General features: G+C 45.5%; 2 protein-coding genes across 2 annotated transcripts; both read right to left on the bottom strand.

Moving 5' to 3' along the window:
• Positions 1-300: 300 nt before the first annotated feature.
• Positions 301-3,034, bottom strand: LOC129817287 (gap junction delta-2 protein-like). Its single transcript, XM_055872379.1, has 2 exons — positions 2,481-3,034; positions 301-2,038 (listed from the first exon to the last, which is right to left on the bottom strand). The coding sequence occupies exons 1-2, from the start codon at positions 2,555-2,557 to the stop codon at positions 1,183-1,185; spliced, it is 933 nt and encodes a 310-aa protein (XP_055728354.1). The 5' UTR covers positions 2,558-3,034; the 3' UTR covers positions 301-1,182.
• A 643-nt stretch (positions 3,035-3,677) lies between these two features.
• On the bottom strand, positions 3,678-6,059 carry actc2 (actin, alpha, cardiac muscle 2). The gene is made up of 6 exons (XM_055872378.1): positions 5,920-6,059; positions 5,341-5,665; positions 4,999-5,160; positions 4,683-4,874; positions 4,274-4,455; positions 3,678-4,109 (listed from the first exon to the last, which is right to left on the bottom strand). The coding sequence occupies exons 1-6, from the start codon at positions 6,046-6,048 to the stop codon at positions 3,966-3,968; spliced, it is 1,134 nt and encodes a 377-aa protein (XP_055728353.1). The 5' UTR covers positions 6,049-6,059; the 3' UTR covers positions 3,678-3,965.
• Positions 6,060-22,302: the final 16,243 nt, after the last annotated feature.

The following is a 22,302-nucleotide window of genomic DNA, read 5'->3' as shown; positions in this document are numbered from 1 at the left end:
GGATGATAATATAGCAGCAGCATACCATTTCCATACAAACCATAGCTATCCAAATCAAATATTGTGACAGCATTTCATCCAAAAGAGGAATTTACAGAATTCTGCTTTTTTTGATTATGATAATACTCTATAGATGTATAATGTTTATATCTATGTACATATATGGCACTTGATGACATTAAATCAAGAAAATCCATTTGCCCACAAATGAAAGCAATGGGCGCTTGGGTGTAAATAAAAGAAAGAAAAAATGAATTTAAAAGTCCCAGGTGTCAGCATTTGCAGCACCCCCCCCCCCCCCCCCCCCCCCCCAATTGAGTGATCACATAGGTTAAGGTCAATGGTGCAAGCTCAAGCAACCATAACAACAATAGTGCTGACATCAAAGATGTGAGATGAGTAATATACTGGTAGAATGTATATCATTTGAGTACATTTGATCCTAAAACTGCCAAATAATGTGTGTGTTTCATTGCTATAATGGTATGTGGTGTGTAAACCCGGTGGAATGTCGTAAAAACACCATCACAGCACAAATTGGATACATTTTGGCTCATTATTCATATATAGTGCAAGTATTTACTCCATGTTCAACAGCTGACGTGAACGACAGAGTGAATGTCAACACATACATTATATGCTTTTAAGAAGCACTTTACAAAATATAGGCTAAACCATAATCCATAAACGTTGCATCAGTGCCTTCTCATAAATATATGACAAACGTTTGGTCCGTTTGTTTTTTAGTTGTCGGTAAAAGACAAATAAAATCGATCTACCCCACCTACTTCGCAAGCGAAGTTGGTGTGATAAAATATACACCACATTCTTGTTAAATATATTTTAATTCTTTGTACAATTGTTCCAGTCAGTGGTGCTGAAATGCACAGCTCTCGCACTTAAGCCGCATGCAAAAAAATAAAAAATACGCTACGTATTTGCAACTTCTTCGGTGGTTTATCTACTTCTGTGTCTGATACCACACAGCAAAGCAATACACCAGTTGGAAAAATCCAACGCATGCGACACACTGCACGCAGTGCTACGCACCACAACCTTGTCCAGCAGATGAGTCGCAGTGGTGCGGCTTGCCTCCCATTGAAATGAATGGCCCTCCGCGAGAACCCATACAGTTTGACGCAACCGGTGTCCACGAGGCTTGTCTTGGGCCTTCTCAATATGCTACACATAGGCGGAGTCACTTGATTGAGTGCGGCCGAAATTGGGCATGCTCATTCTAGGCATGTCTTTGTTACGGATCTCGTAGATGGACTTCCTCCTGGCCTGCACGCCTTTGACAGCTACTTTGATCTTCTTCCATCCAAGATGATTGAGTTCAGCCAAGTTCAGGAGCACACAGACGCCACTGACCGCAAACATGAAGACCAGAAACACAGTCTTCTCCGTGGGTCTTGAAACGTAGCATTCTACATCTTTGATGCAGGGGTATCGATCACACTCATATACGGCGGGGACATTGAATCCGTACAGGAAATATTGACCCACCAGGAACCCTATCTCTAGAGCGTTTCGGAAAACCACTTGGATGATGTAAAATCTTGAGATGCCCTCCTGCCTCCTCATTTTAGACTTTCCACTAGTTCTCATGGCCGAATTTGGGATGTCCTTCACCTCCAAGCAGTCGGGCTCGGCTTCTTTCGTGGAGTTCTCCGTGTTCTGAAGTACTCCATTTACAATAGTGTTTTTGATCTTTTTGCTGTCGTCTCTTTTGATGGAATCTTGGCGCTTGTCCAAGGAGAGGAACACGGTGGAGTAACCCCGCTCCAAGCGCTCCTTTTGCTTGGCAGACTGGTGCACGGAGTAGGTGATGAAACAGAGACTGGGGGTACACACCAGAATAATCTGAAACACCCAATATCTGATGTGGGAAATGGGGAACGCCTTGTCGTAGCAAGCCTGGTTACAGCCGGGCTGCAGGGTGTTGCATACAAACATGGACTGCTCGTCATCATAGACGGTCTCTCCAATGATCGCAACGATTAGAATCCGGAAAATCACCACCACTGTTAGGAGGATCCTACAAAACAAACAAGCGCACAATCAAAATGTTGCTGTTAAGATGTGCAGAGATGATCGGCTTAATCATAAAACAAACAGATAGACAATTAGCGATGGCAAACTAATACCGGCTCTAGTGCACTAAACGGGCGCTTGGGAGCTGTCCAGTGCTGAAAGCCACTAGTCAGTTCTGAAAGAAAAGCGCTACAGCACAATTCACTTCAAGCGTCAGCTCTCTTGTAACAAAATGTGCAAATTTAGTGTTTCCAAAAACATTATTCGTGAATGTTATGTTTATGCCATGATCCCCTATTGGTTCACATTTTTTGCATAGTCATGAATCTTGTTTTTTGCGTTTTTGTACCGTTCTTCACGCTTAATCGCTTATAGTAACGTACTTGGTCATCAAACACACACTGATGGTAAGACTTTTACAAAGCTATCTTCACGTTCCCTCTTACCTTCCGATCATAGTAGAGTGCTGTTGGACAGCTGCCTCCAAGAGACGCTCTAATATTGTCCACTCCCCCATTGTCATTCATTTGGAGATGATTGCACACCGTGCACCGTTCTTGTGGAATCTATTGTTTCCCTTGTTTTACTCTCCGGATGCTCCAATATCTGGAGAATGCGTTGGTAACGCGCCGCTGCTGCGTGCGCTCCTGCCTTCTGCCTTCTTCGCCTCTGCTAAAAGATCACTTGACAACCCAAGCACTTTTGCTCGCGCGAGTCTGAGTGCTGATTAGTAGAAAGCCCTCCTATTTTTGATGGCGCGCGCTGGACGGCAGGTCGCGCCGTGCTTGAATGGAGGGCAGTTGAGTGTAATGTTGGTCGGGCGCTAATCCTGCTTTAAGTAGACTACCCTTGCGTCACGCGCAGACAGGTTGGTGGAGAGAGGCCAGAGACACCAGTTTTTTTTTGTTTCATTATTCTCCAAGTATACTGCAGCAGATTCATCTTTAATAAAAATAATTGGTTATAAGCTCAAATCACGGGGGATGGCTGTTGCCTGTAAGACAACCACATGACAGTGACAGAACGAATAGTGACAACAGAGGAAGAGAGAGAGAAGGGAGAGAGAGAGAGCGAAAGAGGGGGTGGGGGGGGGGGGGGAGAGGGATAATTGTTTTGTTTCAGTCTGTATTCCGTAGATTATTATTGTTGCAATGTTGGAGGGAGGGAAGGCAGATTGAAACATGCCTGCAGGGCTAAGCATTAATCGACCCTTGACCATGACAAGACATCATACACATGATATCCTTTTCCGATGGCTATAGTCTGTCTAAAAACAGATGTTTTCATTTTGTCTGTTTTAGGCAAAACAACAATCCATTGTCTAAGCATTTGTTGGTATGAAAACCAGGACAATTCCTTAGATAAACATGGCTGTGCGATTACTAGGTTGAGTAACGCTTTAAAGGGTTGCCTCAGAGGGTTTAAAGATAGCAACAACTTACTTAGTGGACTGCCACAAGTAGTTATTTTTTGTGTGTGACTGGACTTAACATGTAGGCCTATGTGACTAATCTTCCTACTAGGAACTAGTTAGCCTATATTATCAAAGGATAGCATATGAGTAAACAGGTCTGTTTCTCCTGAATTATGAAACAACAATAACCAATATGCTCCATCAGGTTGTGAACAGATGAGAGATGAGATGAAGATGGTATACAAGATCCTAGGTCTTGTTTATTTATAAAGCAAATAAATATCCACATCATATACAGTAAATTCATTCAGGAACCAGTAAAATAACCAAATATAAATTGCACTTTGGTGTAAACAAACTGTACATCATCGACAAAACATAAAACAGGGGCCTGCCTGGATATGTAACTTCCATATCGATCATAAACAACATATCCATAGGCGGAGGTAATGTACAGAGTTTTTGCATCCGTGGGCGTCTGACTGTCGCAGGGGAGAGCAATTTGTCAATGGGGCGCTTAAAAGCATTTCCTGTGAACGATGGAGGGGCCTGCCTCATCGTACTCCTGCTTGCTGATCCACATCTGCTGGAAAGTGGACAGGGAAGCCAGGATGGAGCCGCCAATCCAGACGGAGTACTTGCGCTCGGGGGGAGCGATGATCTAGAGGAGGGGGAAGAGGGAAAGTCCTCTCAATATGTAGTGCATTATAATGCATCATACAGTTGATTGGTCATTAGTAACACTGTGAGATTGTAGTCAGGTTAGTCTTAGATGGTCAGTTTGTGGTCTTCAGTAAGCAGGTGAGACTTGAGAAGAATATTTACCTTGATCTTCATAGTGCTCGGGGCCAGGGCGGTGATCTCCTTCTGCATACGGTCAGCAATACCAGGGTACATGGTGGTGCCTCCTGACAGGACGTTGTTGGCATACAGGTCCTTACGGATGTCAATGTCACATTTCATGATGCTGTTGTAGGTGGTCTCATGGATACCAGCAGACTCCATGCCTGGTGAGATAGAAGAGAACATGTTGTAAGCGAATGCTCTGGGTTAGGTCTAACTGGTGCTGAAATGGACATCTCCCTCACCACTTCATTAAAAACATATGTTTGGCAGTAGTTGGTGTCATGTAGCTGTTGTAAAGGCTATGTGAAAAGGTGCCTTTTCTTGTCTTTTAAAGAAGTCAAAATGTGTTGATGGTCAATGAGTTACACAACACTTCTAAGATACCTACCGATGAAAGAAGGCTGGAAGAGGGTCTCGGGGCAGCGGAAACGCTCGTTGCCGATGGTGATGACCTGACCGTCGGGCAGCTCGTAGCTCTTCTCCAGAGAGGAGGAGGAGGCAGCGGTGGCCATCTCATTCTCAAAGTCCAGGGCCACGTAGCACAGCTTCTCCTTGATGTCACGCACGATCTCACGCTCGGCTGTTACAATAGAAGATTCAAAGTTGTAGCAGTTTGGTCAAAATGGTGAATAACAATGGACTACCATTCAATATCAAACACACCGTATCCTCCTATCATATATGCCCCGGAGTTACGGACTCACCGGTGGTAACGAAGGAGTAGCCACGTTCAGTCAGAATCTTCATCAGGTAGTCAGTGAGGTCGCGACCGGCCAGATCCAGACGCATGATGGCGTGGGGCAGAGCATAACCCTCATAGATGGGGACATTGTGGGTCACACCATCACCAGAGTCCAGCACAATACCTTATTATATGAGGCAGAATAATATGTAAACCATGGAAATGGAATAGAACAGCTTCATGTTTAATGGTGTAATCTATGTTTCACAATGAAAGGTTGCATGGGACTCAGTATTGCACCTCTTAAATGTAACTGCATCTGCATGTTATGGAACAGAGTATTTCTCCTCTGCCCGCTTCTCACCTGTGGTACGACCCGAGGCGTAGAGGGACAGCACGGCCTGGATGGCCACGTACATGGCGGGCACGTTGAAGGTCTCGAACATGATCTGGGTCATCTTCTCCCTGTTGGCCTTGGGGTTAAGGGGGGCCTCAGTGAGCAGGGTGGGGTGCTCCTCGGGGGCCACGCGCAGCTCGTTGTAGAAGGTATGGTGCCAGATCTTCTCCATGTCGTCCCAGTTGGTGATGATGCCGTGCTCGATGGGGTACTTGAGGGTCAGGATACCTCTCTTGCTCTGGGCCTCGTCTCCTACATAAGAGTCCTTCTGACCCATACCCACCATCACACCCTGTAGAGGAAGGAAGGAAACAAACTTAGTCAAAACACAATTCCCCAAAGTCAAACACAGGGACAAATAAATGTAAGCTACTATAGCATAGGACATTCATTCACAATTAAATGGTCTAGTGGTAAGGTAAAATACAATTGTAAGCAGATTATCAAGGGTAATGCATAATGTATGGACAATTAAGTCTGGGAAACACCCAGTTTGAAGGTTGCATCCTCATGAATGTTTCATTGCTTTCATGCTGTGGACCTTACCTGATGACGGGGGCGACCAACGATGGAGGGGAACACAGCGCGAGGTGCATCATCTCCAGCAAAGCCAGCCTTCACCAGACCAGAGCCATTGTCGCACACAAGGGCAGTAGTCTCATCGTCGTCACACATGATGTCAGCTGGGTTTCTGTTTTGACAAAACGTACATTATGGCTAAGTATAGGCCTACAGATGTAGGATCTTAATTTTAGCCAGTTTGCTACAGCAGGAAAATAATCCTGCATCAACAGGAAATTGACATTTTTGTAGGGGTTGATACATTTTTCGTAAGGGAAAATCAGTATAGGCCTACAGTCTCCTACAGTATAAGGGCCATACAAGTCTAACAAACTTGTTTTAGGTCATTATTTATTTACATTTCTTTTAAAACCCTAGACTGGGCAGAACAATGTAAATTAATGTATTATTAATCTAATAATAATAATAATCTGTAGGTTATTATTAAATATGATGAATAATCAATTTCGCTTGTAGGTCTGAATCTGATGGAAAACGGACTAACACAAATAAAAAACATGTGCAACATTTAGGCTACAACAGCTATTTATTTTATCAATATCCAACAACAACAAAAAGAAGTGTCTTGAAAATTCAACCTGTCAAATTTTAAATGAAAGCCGATTAATAAATCCAGTTGTCCGGTTGCAAACTAGAGAAGTCCAATTCAACATCTTTGAAGTGGCTCCAACCTAGGCCTAGGCTACAAGTTTACCGTAGTAGAGTGACAAGTTGTCAGGTACTCACCAAGTAGCCTGTCCTCTGAATGAGCAGCGGTAGACTTGTGAGGGCAGACACCAATTTATACTCTACAAGTGCCACTACGCCCGGCGACCCCTTTCTCCTTATTTGGTAGCCAGCCCCTGCGCCATTGAGAGCGGAGTGGCAATGAACGGAAGGGCGGGAAGAACAGAGCAGAGGCTCGCTGACTCCTGAAGCCCCATGTATGGAAGGGAACCCGCGCGGACAGACACAGCTGTGTGACGAGGTGTGGAGGTATTCCCTCTATTTCTAACGCGTCAAAGTGAGTAGACACAAAGAATAATGTTATTTTATGGCCTTAGGTTTCATTAGCACACGCGTTGTTCCCTCTTATAGAATTGACCATGCCTTGGATTTAGGTTTAGACCTATATTTTCAGGGATGGGTTATGTGAGGGTTAAAAAATATATGTGAATCAACCCATCTTATTTTAGCTCTTAGCAATGCTCTTTATTATGAATGATGACTTTAATGTTATGACTTTAATGTTCAGTATATGACTCCATCCCTACTAGTGTGTGTGTGTGTGTGTGTGTGTGTGTGTGTGTGTGTGTGTGTGTGTGTGTGTGTGTGTGTGTGTGTGTGTGTGTGTGTGTGTGTGTGTGTGTGTGTGTGTGTGTGTGTGTGTGTGTGTGTGTGTGTGTGTGTGTGTATGTGTCACTGTCTGTGACTCATAGGTGTGATAAGGAAAGCACGGTTAGGGCTTGCGTCATCCATCCAGTTTAGCCTATGAGTTAGTGATTCCTCTTCATGTAGGACATATGTTCACCAGTGGAGGCTGCTGAGGGGAGAACAGCTCCTAATAATGGTTGGAATGGAGTATAATGGCTGGAATGGAGTGAATGGAATGGAATGGTATCAAACAGATTCATTTTTATTTAGTACATTTTTTTAAATGGAACCTTTATTTAACTAGGCAAGTGAGTTAAGAACAAATTCTTATTTAAAATGACGGCCTACACCGGCCAGACATGGACGACGCTGGGCCAATTGTGCGCCGCCTTATGGGACTCCCAATCACTGGTGGTTGTGATACAGCCTGGATGAAGCACATGAAAACCATGTGCTTGATGCCATTCCATTTACTCCATTCCATCCATTATTAGGAGCCGTCCTCCCCTCAGCATCCTGCACTGACGTTCACACATGTCATTTCCATAATAGGAATGAGTTCAATATGCTTCAATATGAGCCGTTGAATGTCCCAGGGAGACCTTAGAGATGGATGAAATTCATTGGCTTTTATCGATATGCCATATATAAAGGAATATGGAATTAGTAAGACCTGAAAGCGGACAATTTATGATCTGCTTGTGACATTCAATTGACATAGATAGGAAATGATTAATGAGACACATTTCATAAGTCATAATTGCACTCACTCCCCATTCCTCCAACAGTTGAAGCACATCATTTGCCATCTTTATGTTACCTTGGGATGAGTCTTATATATACATTTGAATATTTAGCCATGGGGTACTTTAGTGTTGGGTGTTTGAGTGGGCAGGAAAGCTTCACTTCTCTCCAAGTGATCACCGGAACTCTGATCAGTTCCCTAGTCATTCAACCCACCTTAACATATACATATATAGCTCTGGGGGTGAAGTTCCCCCTAGGAAGGCTTACAGATCTAGGATCAGCTTTCTGTCCCCCATTCCCAACCTTCTCCATTTAGTGGGGAAATGCAAAACTGACCCAGGCTCAGCATCTAGGGGCAACTTCACCCTACTACCTCTGTCCTACATACAATACAAACACACTCACACACCAGATATGCAAACGATGCTGACGGAGAGGTTATTAACTTAAAAATGATCAGTGCTGTGACTTCCTATGGTGAAATCAGCTGTCCAATGCCCAGAATGGAATAGTTAGAGCAAGGCCATGGTCACTAGGGATTATAGTCTGGCTGGCACAAGACTCTCCCTTCCTCACACGTTACATTCTCACTCTTACAGTGTTATTTCACTATAAGAAACACATCACTGCAGCATCGAGTTATGCATTTGTGCCGTGTATGTTTATCCTGATTCCCTGGACGTATATGTCTTTTTTTGTAGGTGTAAATGGGTTTTTGGTACCGTGGCTATCGCAGCAAGATTGACCTCTTCCTATCCTCTGACACTGGGGGAAGTCATGTGACTAGATGATGTAACAGACAACCACTTCTGCTTTACCCATAATCCCACCCGCATTCTCTGTCTGAGCATCTGTCAGCTGGCTCAGGTCTTCTGGCCTGGGGCAAATGGTTGGGGGTTGGGAAGAGGGGGGTCGAGGTTAGAAATAACTGGGATGTTTATAACTTTGCGATGCTTAACATGACAAAAAGTCAGATTTGTGATTAGCTTGTTTCACTGTATTTTGGTGGCAAAACAACTAGCCTGTGAAGTGTCCATTTCTAAAATTGATTTTGAAAGGCAAAATCTTTAGTGCACAAGTTGAAAAACTTAAAAGTTACAGTACATTTCAAGCTCATAGCTTTCATTGTACTGATGGAATTATAAGTATGGGCATGCAGAGGCTACTAATTTACAGTAATCTACTGTACGTCCCTAGTGGTTCTAGTAATTTCTTATAATTCTCTTGGGTGAACTTCTTAAACCGAATCAGCATTAAACTTAATTTCTTTAAAATAAGATATCATTCCGAATGAGCCTATTACTCTATGAAGTGAGGCTTTAATTTTTTATGTTTCTTAATCCTTTCCTATGTGCTAACTTTTTGAATCTTTCATACTGTACGCTTGGTTTTAATCTCTTAATGCTATGTACATTTTTTCATATATCTGTAACTTCTCCGGCTCCAATTCAACATTTCCACACATCAATTTGTTCTAAATCTTTACTTTGATTACTGGGTTCTTTACTTTGATTACTGGGTTCTTGGTTTATTATACATGTTGAGCAGGATTCAACAGTAGACACCATAGTCTGCAAGTGTAAACTACAGTTTGAAACCCACGTTTTGTGAACAATATGACATCGGCATATTAGTCGTGTTAGAATACACTTGAAAAAAAGTAGTTCTGGAAGCAAGCCTCATATCCTGCGCTGCTTTGCATTCTGTAGGGGATCTGCATAAATGAATGTATTAACCTTCGGTATTAACTTAGGCATATCCATATTCATAAAGCGTTAATTATGCACAAGTGTAGTTGTTCCTTTGTTGCCTAAAAAAGCCATATATTAGCTAAGCCTATACCTGAACAGTGGGTAAGCGTTTGTTTGTCTTGACCTCACCACCCACGACTCTTATAATGTATTATATATATATATAAACACATTTTGAATACGTTTTGTGCTGCTGCTATGACAGATGGTATCTAGATTTGTTTAGTGTTGGAATGGTGAACTGACCAATGTTTACGTTTGTTTAGACGTACTGTAAATACTGTTAATCGTAATACTCAACAAACATGACCTATATGCAGCATGAATATTCTCTACTAACGGTATGTTGCTGCTTCTTATCATTCCCTCCTGTCTGCGGTCTTGTCCGTCAGTCCCCTCCTTTCTTTGACCCTCCAACATCCCATTAGCCTTTCACTGAAGCTTCATTTGGACATTTATTTATACTCACCAATCAGAAGCATTCTGCTGATACTGTATTTCAGGTGTAAAGAACCAAAACACAGCTAGCGTTACTGTTAATACAATTTGAAGGGTATTTTTATTTAGAGCGATACAGTTATAGAAAAGTGTGTGGTCATACGCACATCCTGAAAAACGTCAGTGCGTTGCTAATAAAGAATACTTTTAACTGTATCGTCATGGTTTTTTTTTTGGGGGGGGGGGGTTCAATCCTTTGGGAATCCTTAGGGAGGAAGAGGAACGATTGATCTCATCGCTTGGCTTCTAACCTCTCCCGCAAGCCTTCTGCTGTTGTCTCCGCGCATATTAAACAGCTGAGATTGATCTTCCGCCATCATTAAGGATTCCATCAATGTCAATTTAATTCCACCCAACGCCTGGGTTGAGTAAACCGAGCTGGCGTTTAGGAAACTTTAGACCTTCACTATCTGTGTTCAGTTCCCCAACGTTTCAATGTTGCTTTTGGCAATCTTACCATGCAGTCTTACTGTCCATGTTCTGCTTAGCTTTGGAGGACATATCTCACTAGCCTGGTCCCAGATCTGTTTGTGCTGTATAGCCAACTCCCATGGTCGTTGTTATGGCAAACAGAATCAACAGATCTGGGATCAGGCTACTATATAATCACATCACCTCCCCTATAGAATGTTTTGGCTTTAGCTTAGCTGCTTAATCAGCACTGCATGAGTTTCCGAATGTCTGCTGCTGAAATATAGCCTGCTTATCCTTTGCTGGTTGAAAACAAGTTAGAAAGACAGTAGTTTCTCTACTTGTGACCTGTCTGCCATTGAGAATGTAGCTTTTTGGTCGATACAAGAAGCGTAGGTTGCACTTCTAAGCAGATTTCGTTACCTTCAGCTACCTGATTTAGATACAGTTTGATCCTACGGTTTTCCTCAGAGTTCTTTGCGTCCTGCAGTATTCTAAATCCACACAGCAAGTCTGAGGATTTCATCAAACTGTTCTGGCTGTGAACGTGGGCTTGTTGGGTTGTTAGGTTCAGAGAGGTCCCACAATAGCCAAAGATGCGTAAAATAAGCACATAGATATGAATAATTGATATTCTCTTTTCGCCTGCACCAAAATGCAATATTTATGGGGCATTTTAGCCGGAGTTTGTTATTGTTCAGGGTGAAAGCATTTAGTCCCATAACAGGATACGCAAAGTAACCAACCATGTTTGTTTCCTTTTTTAGTGAGATGTTTTAGTGAATGGAGAGAATTGAAGTCATGCATTGCAGAATTTTGTCTATCTTCAAAGCCCTGAATTTGGACTCAAGGGACACAACAGGTGTATTCCACAGTGAATAAAAACATTTGCTTTTAAAGCAACCAAATGACCTTTTGAATTGTGAAATTATTTCCAAATTATAAAATTGTAGACCTTTAAAATTGTATACCAAATATGTGTAAATGCCTAGTTGGACTATTGCCTTCTCTAGTCGAACATGATTGGTTGGTGACTGCTTGTTGAAACGGTGTAAAGGCTACTATATCCCTCTTATTCCTATGTATTCTCAGTATAAAGTCCTCTCTGGCCCTGAGCCAGGCATGTCAGGGAGCAGTATAGAATGGCATGACGGTGCCAGATCTATAATCTTATCTCTACGTTGGCGGGGAGGAGGGGTCATACCAGAGAAGAGCGTCCGCATCACAGGCGGCCGATGGCACCTTAATTGGGGAGGACAGTCTCATAGTAATGGCTGGAACGGAATAAATGGAATGCTATTGAACACAACAAACACACGGTTTCCATGTGTTTGATACCACTTCATTCACACTCCATTCCAGCCATTATAATGAGCCGTTCTCCCCTCAGCAGCCTCCTATGGTCTGCATACATAGGTTTGGTTTGCACCTAGCAGAACACGACTAGGTGAAGCCATCGCTCTCGCTCTCGCTCTCGCTCTCGCTCTCGCTCTCGCTCTCGCTCTCTCCTTACCTTTATTTTACTGAGACACACCCCTCAAGCCTTACAGACACATAACGGGTGCATTTCCTCCTGAAGAATGATCTTTCACGATTGAGGTAATATGAGAAAAATAACTGAAAAAGAGCACCACCTACTGGTGGTGGACTCCGATAGAGATGTGGGTTTAGATATAGGTGCAACTGTCCCAGTGTCCCGGTAAGAGGACGGAAATGACCATTAAGAGACAGGTGTACAGAACACACGTTTATTGCCACACTCAAGACAGGCACACGCCCAGCAAACAGGGAGACAACTGAGGGGAGTGAATAGTGATAGTGGTTTATGATCAAAGGCACTAAAGTCAGGGAGTCCAGAAGAATGATTGTCCACGTGGAAATGTTCAAATGTGAGTTGATGTGGAGGCAGGAGTGTACAGAGGTTGTCTCAACCTGCCCTCCTCCTGGAAACAACTGAAGATTTGAGCGGCAGAGTGGGGTTCTGCTGCTCCCAGGCTAGGCCATTAATTGGCTGACCAGGTCACATGACACAAGTCAGGAGAGAGTTGCCCCTAGCAACGGAGTTTCCAAGGGCCAGAGGTGTGAAGCCGGGGAATGGTAGCCTCTGCTGGGCTGGAAAGTTTGTGTCTCTGTGTCCCAGGGCCAGAGAGAGGGTTTGAGTGAGGGTTTTCAACAGCCGCCCCAAAATGTACGAAGTACATTTTTACCTAAAACCCTCTTGTGAGGACGCGGCTTGGTGTGTCCTCTGTAGCCGCCCTGTGAAGTCCAGTGGTGGTTGTAGGGCACCAAAGGAGGCGGAAGTCCCACCGCCTCATGTCGCCACCCGTTCAGTGGCGTGGATGGAGCTGGCAGTGAGGGACCAGGTGCTCACAGTGTCTGTGAGGCTGGTCTGTCCAGCAGGAGTCATGGGGGTCCATGCCCGTGCTGCTGGAGGTGTCCAAGTTGATGGAGGAGGCCATCCCACAGGGGCAGGCCTGGCGTCCTCGGCTGGAACAGGTAGTGAGCGCTGGTTAGGTGGTGGCTCTCCCATCGAGCCTGCATGGTCAGCCAGGTCCAGATGCAGACCCAAATCTGGTCCAGGCGGTGGATCCAAGGCTGGCACTGAATCAGGCAATGGTGTTGGGCCCAGAACAGGAGTGGGAGGCGGACCCAAGACTGGAGCTGAGTCAGCTGGTTGGTCCAGGACAGGGCCGGACATTTGACCTAGGATTGGGTCTGGCGATGGGCCCAGGTCAGTGCTGGACTGGTCTTCCAGGACTGCAGTGGACATTGGGACCAGAACTGCAGTCCGCTCTGATGCTGGCAGGTCCAGGAGAGATAGTGAGGGCTTAGGTGCTGGATTGGACGCCACCTGCGACTCCGACTGTAGAGTCAGCTTCGATGTCAGATACAGGCCAAGCAGGTCTGCGAGAGCAGAGGATAGTGTAGGGACCAGCACTGGAGTTGAGTCTGGGGATGGCTGGTCCAGCAGAGACACTAGCAAGAGTCTGCTGGAGTGTCTTTAAGGTGCTGGCTCGGGTACCAGCAGCTACAGATCTGGTCCTGCAGGTTGATTAGGCTGCAGCACTGGCAACGGCTCGACTGACTCAGGTGCTGCTTGAGTTGGCACCGGCTGGGGTGTGGAGTGGAGCTCTGCAGGCTGCTGGAACGACTTGGGCCTCGGTAGCCGTTGTGGGGCAGGCTCAAACGCTGGCAGTCAGTGGTCTGGCTGCACCTCTGTCGTCGGTTTGGGCGTCATGGCTGGGTGCAGTTCTGGCAACTGCTGGCTCGAAGGCTGGCAACGGGAGCTGTTGAGGACTGGTTGGGAAGTGATGCCCGTCGTGGCATCGTTGCTGGGGTCAGCACTGTCTCCAACTTAGGCGTCTGCTGGGTGGACCGGTGCGCCGGGGGCGGCACGGTTGGCTAGAGCTCAGAGTGCTGCATTGTTGGCTGGATTGCTGGAGTCCTGATGGCGATCTTGTGTACTGAGGAGCTGGGGATGGCACTGGCTGAGGAACCTTCTGTGGAGCTGGTGACCAATGGACATGTTGGAGTCTGCGTGGCGGCTGAACTGGCTGGGGGCTGTACCGGCAACCGTGGCACCCAAGCCGTTTGAGGCTGTGGTATTCAATTAGATCTGTGGACCATACTTTTTTAAAAATGTAGATCAGTCCTTTTGTGAACCCAGATCATTTATTTATAAGGTGCAGGCCAGGCGTTGGGCTGCTGCCAGTAACCAGGCGGAGGTTGTGGAGCTGGTGAATGCTAGACTGGAGGGGGTCTCAGGACCGCTGCTGCAGGGCCTCTGTGGCGGCGTACTGCCGTGAGGTAGAGGTGCTGGTTTGAGAGAGGATTTTTAACAATAACTAGTCTTCACTGGCCCACAGGCTATTTCAAAGAAGACCTGAATTATTTGTGCAACTCTGACTGCGTCTCTGTTTGTGGACCTTTGCAAGCGCATGGTCAAACCAAAGTGTGTGGTCCTTTATAGGCCTATGTGGGGGTTCTTGATTGTGTTTGTGTGGAAATAAACAGACACTAGCACAGACGCTAGCAATGATCACCTGTCTTCCTGTTGTTTGCTTCCTTCAGTGTCCCGCTGCTCTCAACTGTGGCTGAGGATCAGAGTGGTGGTGGTGTCTGTCTCTCTCTGTCTTTGTGTGTGTGGCTGCTGTGGGGGAGGTGTTGGTGGGGGTACTCCTCTGGGGCAGCTGCTGCAGGGTCTAATAGAGTGACAGGGACAGGAGGACATGGGTGGTTATGGACCCCCTCTACCGACAGACGCTAGACCCTGTGCAGGCAGCCAGGCGGTAGGAGTGATTCACCAGAACAGGGGCTCTGACACCGGACATGCCTAGTTTGGTAAGCCATCTGCCAAAGACTGCAAAGTGGAGGGCAATTCCCAACTTGGACATGCAGAGTCCTTCTGACAGACAAAGGGGGGAGGGTGTTGGGAAGGGAGGTGTGTAGGGAAGTGATTGCACACACTATATTGAGCAGTGATTGTTTCACCTAGCTCTTACGCAACGCATATCATTTATGGCTAGGCATTGCAGGTCTCTTTAAAGATGCACTTTACTTAACAAAAGGCACATCTCAATATGTGGTCTAGGTATGACATGGAATGGCACAAGTTGGGGGGTGGGCATTCCTCTTTTGTCCTCTATTGTTCCTCAAGCAAGGGGGGAGGCCCGATGACATCAGAGTAAACCCATCAGACCAACTTGAATAGCCAACTCTTGAAAAACATATATTTTTTTACCCTCTTAAGTGTGTGTACATTTCTGTATTTATACTTGGGATATTGTTTTTCAACAGGAAAAGTCACACACAAAAAAATAGCAGGAGTGCGTGTTTAAACGCAAACCAAACCTGAGATGAAATCATTTTGACAGAAGACATGTCATCGCGTTATTTAAGAAACGTTCATACAGGGAGATACGTTTTGCAATCGTCCTTGACTATTGTATTCGTGTTGACATGAGTCAGCACTTCTTTACCGGAACATTTATACAGTTATCTGTCGTTCTCTTTTTCTACAGTTATACTGTAGACATGGGACATATGAACATCATCATAGAGAGATCAACATTTCCAAGGAGATACATATGATCATTTTCTTTCAGAGTACATGTTTAAAATTAGATTTGTTGAAGTAAGTCTTTTTGGCTTTAATGGATGACATGCTGTATAGTACGCTTATAAATGAGTCATTAACGTCATGAGACCCCAACTGGCTAGGCACACTGACCTATAGGAGGGCTCAGCATAGTAATGAGCAACATGGCTATCAAGCAGGAAGCCCTCCAAACATCAAATCAAATCAAATTTTATTAGTCACATACACATGGTTAGCAGATGTTAATGCGAGTGTAGCGAAATGCTTGTGCTTCTAGTTCCGACAATGCAGTAATAACCAACAAGTAATCTAACCTAACAATTCCACAACTACTACCTTATACACACACACAAGTGTAAAGGGATAAAGAATATGTACATAAAGATATATGAATGAGTGGTGGTACAGAACGGCATGGCAAGATGCAGTAGATGGTATAGAGTACGGTATATACATATGAGATGAGTACTGTAGGGTATGTAAACATAAAGTGGCATAGTTTAAAGTGGCTAGTGGTACATGTATTACATAAAGATGGCAAGATGCAGTAGATGATATAGAGTACAGTATATACATATGAGATGGGTAATGTAGGGTATGTAAACATTATATTAAGTGGCATTGTTTAAAGTGGCTAGTGGTACATTTTTACATAATTTCCATCAATTCCCATTTTTAAAGTGGCTGGAGTTGAGTCAGTATGTTGGCAGCGGCCGCTAAATGTTAGTGGTGGCTGTTTAACAGTCTGATGGCCTTGAGATAGAAGCTGTTTTTCAGTCTCTCGGTCCCGGCTTTGATGCACCTGTACTGACCTCGCCTTCTGGATGAAAGCGGGGTGAACAGGCAGTGGCTTGGGTGGTTGTTGTCCTTGATGATCTTTATGGCCTTCCTGTGACATCGGGTGGTGTAGGTGTCCTGGAGGGCAGGTAGTTTGCCCCCGGTGGTGCGTTCTGCAGACCTCACTACCCTCTGGAGAGCCTTACGGTTGTGGGCGGAGCAGTTGCCGTACCAGGCGGTGATACAGCCCGACAGGATGCTCTCGATTGTGCATCTGTAGAAGTTTGTGAGTGCTTTTGGTGACAAGCCGAATTTCTTCAGCCTCCTGAGGTTGAAGAGGCGCTGCTGCGCCTTCTTCACAACGCTGTCTGTGTGGGTGGACCAATTCAGTTTGTCCGTGATGTGTACACCGAGGAACTTAAAACTTTCCACCTTCTCCACTACTGACCCGTCGATGTGGATAGGGGGGTGCTCCCTCTGCTGTTTCCTGAAGTCCACAATCATCTCCTTTGTTTTGTTGACGTTGAGTGTGAGGTTATTTTCCTGACACCACACTCCGAGGGCCCTCACCTCCTCCCTGTAGGCCGTCTCGTCGTTGTTGGTAATCAAGCCTACCACTGTAGTGTCATCCGCAAACTTGATGATTGAGTTGGAGGCGTGCATGGCCACGCAGTCGTGGGTGAACAGGGAGTACAGGAGAGGGCTCAGAACGCACCCTTGTGGGGCCCCAGTGTTGAGGATCAGCGGGGTGGAGATGTTGTTACCTACCCTCACCACCTGGGGGCGGCCCGTCAGGAAGTCCAGGACCCAGTTGCACAGGGCGGGGTCGAGACCCAGGGTCTCGAGCTTGATGACGAGTTTGGAGGGTACTATGGTGTTAAATGCTGAGCTGTAATCGATGAACAGCATTCTCACATGGGTATTCCTCTTGTCCAGATGGGTTAGGGCAGTGTGCAGTGTGGTTGCGATTGCGTCGTCTGTGGACCTATTGGGTCGGTAAGCAAATTGGAGTGGGTCTAGGGTGTCCGGTAGGGTGGAGGTGATATGGTCCTTGACTAGTCTCTCAAAGCACTTCATGATGACGGAAGTGAGTGCTACGGGGCGGTAGTCGTTTAGCTCAGTTACCTTAGCTTTCTTGGGAACAGGAACAATGGTGGCCCTCTTGAAGCATGTGGGAACAGCAGACTGGGATAAGGATTGATTGAATATGTCCGTAAACACACCAGCCAGCTGGTCTGCGCATGCTCTGAGGACGCGGCTGGGAATGCCGTCTGGGCCTGCAGCCTTGCGAGGGTTAACACGTTTAAATGTTTTACTCACCTCGGCTGCAGTGAAGGAGAGCCCGCAGGTTTTGGTAGGGGGCCGTGTCAGTGGCACTGTATTGTCCTCAAAGCGGGCAAAAAAGTTGTTTAGCCTGTCTGGGAGCAAGACATCCTGGTCCGCGACGGGGCTGGTTTTCTTTTTGTAATCCGTGATTGACTGTAGACCCTGCCACATACCTCTTGTGTCTGAGCTGTTGAATTGCGACTCGATTTTGTCTCTGTACTGGGACTTAGCCTGTTTGATTGCCTTGCGGAGAGAATAGCTACACTGTTTGTATTCGGTCATGCTTCCGGTCACCTTGCCCTGGTTAAAAGCAGTGGTTCGCGCTTTCAGTTTCACGCGAATGCTGCCGTCAATCCACGGTTTCTGGTTTGGGAATGTTTTAATCGTTGCTGTGGGTACGACATCGTCAATGCACTTCCTAATGAACTCGCTCACCGAATCAGCATATTCGTCAATATTGTTGTTGGACGCAATGCGGAACATATTCCAATCCGCGTGATCGAAGCAGTCTTGAAGCGTGGATTCAGATTGGTCGGACCAGCGTTGAACAGACCTGAGCGCGGGAGCTTGTTGTTTTAGTTTCTGTTTGTAGGCTGGAATCAACAAAATGGAGTCGTGGTCAGCTTTTTCGAACGGGGGGTGGGGGAGGGCCTTATATGCGTCGCGGAAATTAGTATAACAATGATCTAGGGTTTTTCCAGCCCTGGTAGCACAATCGATATGCTGATAGAATTTAGGGAGTTTTGTTTTTAGATTAGCCTTGTTAAAATCCCCAGCTACGATGAATGCAGCCTCAGGGTGTGTGGTTTCCAGTTTACAAAGAGTCAGATAAAGTTCGTTCAGGGCCATCGATGTGTCTGCTTGGGGGGGAATATATACGGCTGTGATTATGATTGAAGAGAATTCCCTTGGTAGATAATGCGGTCGACATTTGATTGTGAGGAGTTCTAGATCAGGTGAACAGAATGACTTGAGTTCCTGTGTGTTGTTATGATGATCACACCACGTCTCGTTAATCATAAGGCATACCCCCCCGCCCCTCTTCTTACCAGAAAGATGTTTGTTTCTGTCGGCGCGATGCATGAAGAAACCAGCTGGCTGCACCGACTCCGTTAGCGTCTCTTGAGTTAGCCATGTTTCCGTGAAGCAGAGCACGTTGCAATCCCTGATGTCTCTCTGGAATGCTACCCGTGCTCGGATTTCATCAACCTTATTGTCAAGAGACTGGACATTGGCGAGTAGTATGCTAGGGAGTGGAGCGCGATGTGCCCGTCTCCGAAGCCTGACCACGAGACCGCCTCGTTTGCCCCTTTTACGGCGTCGCACAGGGTCGCCGGCTGGGATCAGATCCATTGTATTGGGTGGAAGGCAAAACACTGGATCCGTTTCGGGAAAGTCATATTCCTGGTAGGAACGATGATGAGTTGAAGTTAATCGTATATTCAGTAGTTCCTCCCGACTGTATGTAATGAAACCTAAGATTACCTGGGGTACCGATGTAAGAAATAACACATAAAAAAACAAAATACTGCATATTTTCCAAGGAACGCGAAGCGAGGCGGCCATCTCTTTTCGGCGCCGGAAGTGTGAACATAAACCCATGTTGGTGATACGTTATGACTTGGCCACAGTCCATCACTCACATGGTGTCACACTGAAACAATTCCTGTGGTCTAGTGACCTTGAAACAAAATACCCCCAAGACCAAGCTCATGGGCCCCCAGTCCCCGGTCCTTTCAAAATACCCCTTAGAAATGCATCTCATTCTCATCCAGGTCCTGGGGATGAAGTCTCCCTCACCAGCACACACTTACTCTGCTACTAATACCTCCTACACAAATACACAATAGAGGCCCCTCGCTGGAGCTCCGCCGTGGGGCTCACAGGCAGGCCTTGAGAAGGAGAGAGGTCCAGCCACAGGCCCTGATGTTAGAATGTCTGGGTGTGAAACTTCATCCATTATTTGGCTTAAGGTTCATGGACTTGGCATGGTGACAAGGTTAGTCAGGATGGGTCAGACGCTGATTGGTTGACGTAGGAGAACGGTTCTTACAGGCTATACAATGCTTGGGTGTCCATTGGCACAACTACAAGGAGTCTTCGTTAGAGACACATTGAGTAGGTAGAGGATATGTTTCACACAGACAATTATGTTTCTCACAACAATACATTGGGTAGCTGTCACTGAAACACGTGCACACATTTCAATGACATACAGTATCTGACTAAGATCATAAAATGGTGTCAGAAGTCCTTCAACCTCGTCAAATACACTGCACAAAAATATAAACGCAACATGTAAGGTGTTGGTCTTATGTTTCATGAGCTGAACTAAAAGACCCCTAAAATGTTCCATACACACACATTTGTTTACATCCCTGTTAGTGAGCATTTCTCCTTTGCCAAGATAATCCATCCACCTGACAGGTGTGGCATATCAAGAAGCTGATTAAACAGCATGATTATTACACAGATGCACCTTGTGCTGGGGAGATTGAAAGGCCACTCTAAAATGTGCAGTTTTGTCACACGACACAATGCCACAGATGTCTCAAGTTTTGAGGGAGCCTGCAATTGGTATGCTGAATGCAGGAATGTCCACCAGAGCTGTTTCCAGAGAATTTAATGTTAATTTCTCTACAATAAGCCGCCTCCAATGTCATTTTTGAGAATTTGGCAGTACTTTCAACCGGCCTCATAATCGCAGACCCCTTATAACCACGCCAGCCCAGGACATCCACATCCAGCTTTTTCACCTGCTGGATCATCTGAGACCAGCCACCCAGACAGCTGATGAAACTGTGGGTGTGCACAAACAAAGAATTTCTGCTCAAACAGAAACCATCTCAGGGAAGCTCGTCTGCTTGCTCGTCATCCTCACCAGGGTCTTGATCTGACTGCAGTTCGGCGTCGTAACCGACTTCAGTGGGCAAATGCTCACCTTCGATGGCCTTTTCACGGATGAATCCCGCCGTCGTGTGGGTGAGCGGTTTGCTGATGTAAATGTAGGGAACAGAGTGCCCCATGTTGGCGGTGGAGTTATGGTATGGGCAGGCATAAGCTACGGACAATGAACACAATTGCATTTTATTGATGGCAATTTGAATGCACAGAGATACCGTGATGAGATCTTGAGACCCATTGTCGTGCCACTAATCCGTCACCATCACCTCATGTTTCAGCATTATAATGCACAGCCCCATGTCAAAAGGATCTGTATAGAATTCCTGGAAGCTGAACATTTCCCAGTTCTTCCATGGCCTGCATAATCACTAGACATGTCACCAACTGAGCATGTTTGGGATGCTCTGGATTGATGTGTGCTACAATGTTCCAGTTCCTGCTAATATCCAGCAACTTCACGCAGCCATTGAAGAGGCGTGGGGAAACCTTCCACAGGCCACAATCAACAGCCTGATCAACTCTAAGGGAAAGAGTGTGTCATTGGCAAATGTTGGTCACACCAGACACTGACTGGTTTTATGATTCACACCCCTACTTTTATTTAAAGGTATCTGTGACCAACAGATGCATATCTGTATTTCCAGTCATGTCAAATCCATAGATTAGTGCCTAATTAATTTATTTCAATTGACTGATTTCCTTATATCATTGTAAATAACAATTTGTTCTTAACTGACTTGCCTAGTTAAATAAAGGTACAATATATATATATCAATATATATATATATATATCAATATAGAGCGAGAGAGAAGGAGAGTGTGTGCATGTTGTGTTTTATTTTTTCCTTGTCAGCCACCCATCTCTGCTTTTCGGCTTCATAAAAAGCTGAGGTCTGGAACTCCCTCCAGGTCATCTCTCTCTCCATTCTTTGGCCTTGGTTCCCTGACCACTCACCCTGAATGTAATTCTGCTGCTCTATCGATCGCTACATACATTCATTGTGGAGAACAAACATCAGTTTGGCCGAATCAATGTGGATGGGTAGCCAGGGAACGGCCTTGATACATAAAAAAAATGCGTTTTTGCCTTCCACTCCTGGGAACCCTGTACATACTGTATGTGAAGGCTGTTGGGGCCCTGTTTCAGCTCCAGATGACAAAAACTGCACACACTCCCAGAGGGTTACAGGTCTGCCGACTTCCTTTTGGTCACACATTTTAATCAGAGAAATATCCAATAAAACAAAGACTTGGCTTTAAATGTGAATGTACTTTATTGCACACAATCTTCAAATAAAATGGAGCATACATAAAATAAACAAATTTATTATCATTTATTTACATTGGGTCTAGTGTGTGTGTGTGTGTGCGTGCGTGCGTGCGTGCGTGCGAAAGAGAGAGAGTGAGATGGGGGCATGTTTTTAAACTCAGGAAAAATTCACACATAATTTCCTCAAACTGTACACGTTAAGCAATACCGTA

This window comes from Salvelinus fontinalis, chromosome 20 (assembly GCF_029448725.1).
Source record: "Salvelinus fontinalis isolate EN_2023a chromosome 20, ASM2944872v1, whole genome shotgun sequence".
NCBI lineage: Eukaryota > Metazoa > Chordata > Actinopteri > Salmoniformes > Salmonidae > Salvelinus > Salvelinus fontinalis.
Note: the sequence above shows the minus strand (reverse complement) of the source record. Positions and strands in the feature narration are given on the sequence as shown.

Excerpts from the sequence above, each read along its gene's own strand:
- LOC129817287 (XM_055872379.1), bottom strand. The coding sequence starts at position 2,557 with ATGACAATGGGGGAGTGGACAATATTAGAGCGTCTCTTGGAGGCAGCT. Across the intron at positions 2,039-2,480 it reads CACTCTACTATGATCGGAAG|GATCCTCCTAACAGTGGTGG; the intron begins GTAAGAGGGAAC and ends TTTGTTTTGTAG.
- actc2 (XM_055872378.1), bottom strand. The coding sequence starts at position 6,048 with ATGTGTGACGACGATGAGACTACTGCCCTTGTGTGCGACAATGGCTCT. Across the intron at positions 5,666-5,919 it reads TTGGTCGCCCCCGTCATCAG|GGTGTGATGGTGGGTATGGG; the intron begins GTAAGGTCCACA and ends CTTCCTCTACAG. Across the intron at positions 4,110-4,273 it reads CGAGCACTATGAAGATCAAG|ATCATCGCTCCCCCCGAGCG; the intron begins GTAAATATTCTT and ends CCCCTCCTCTAG.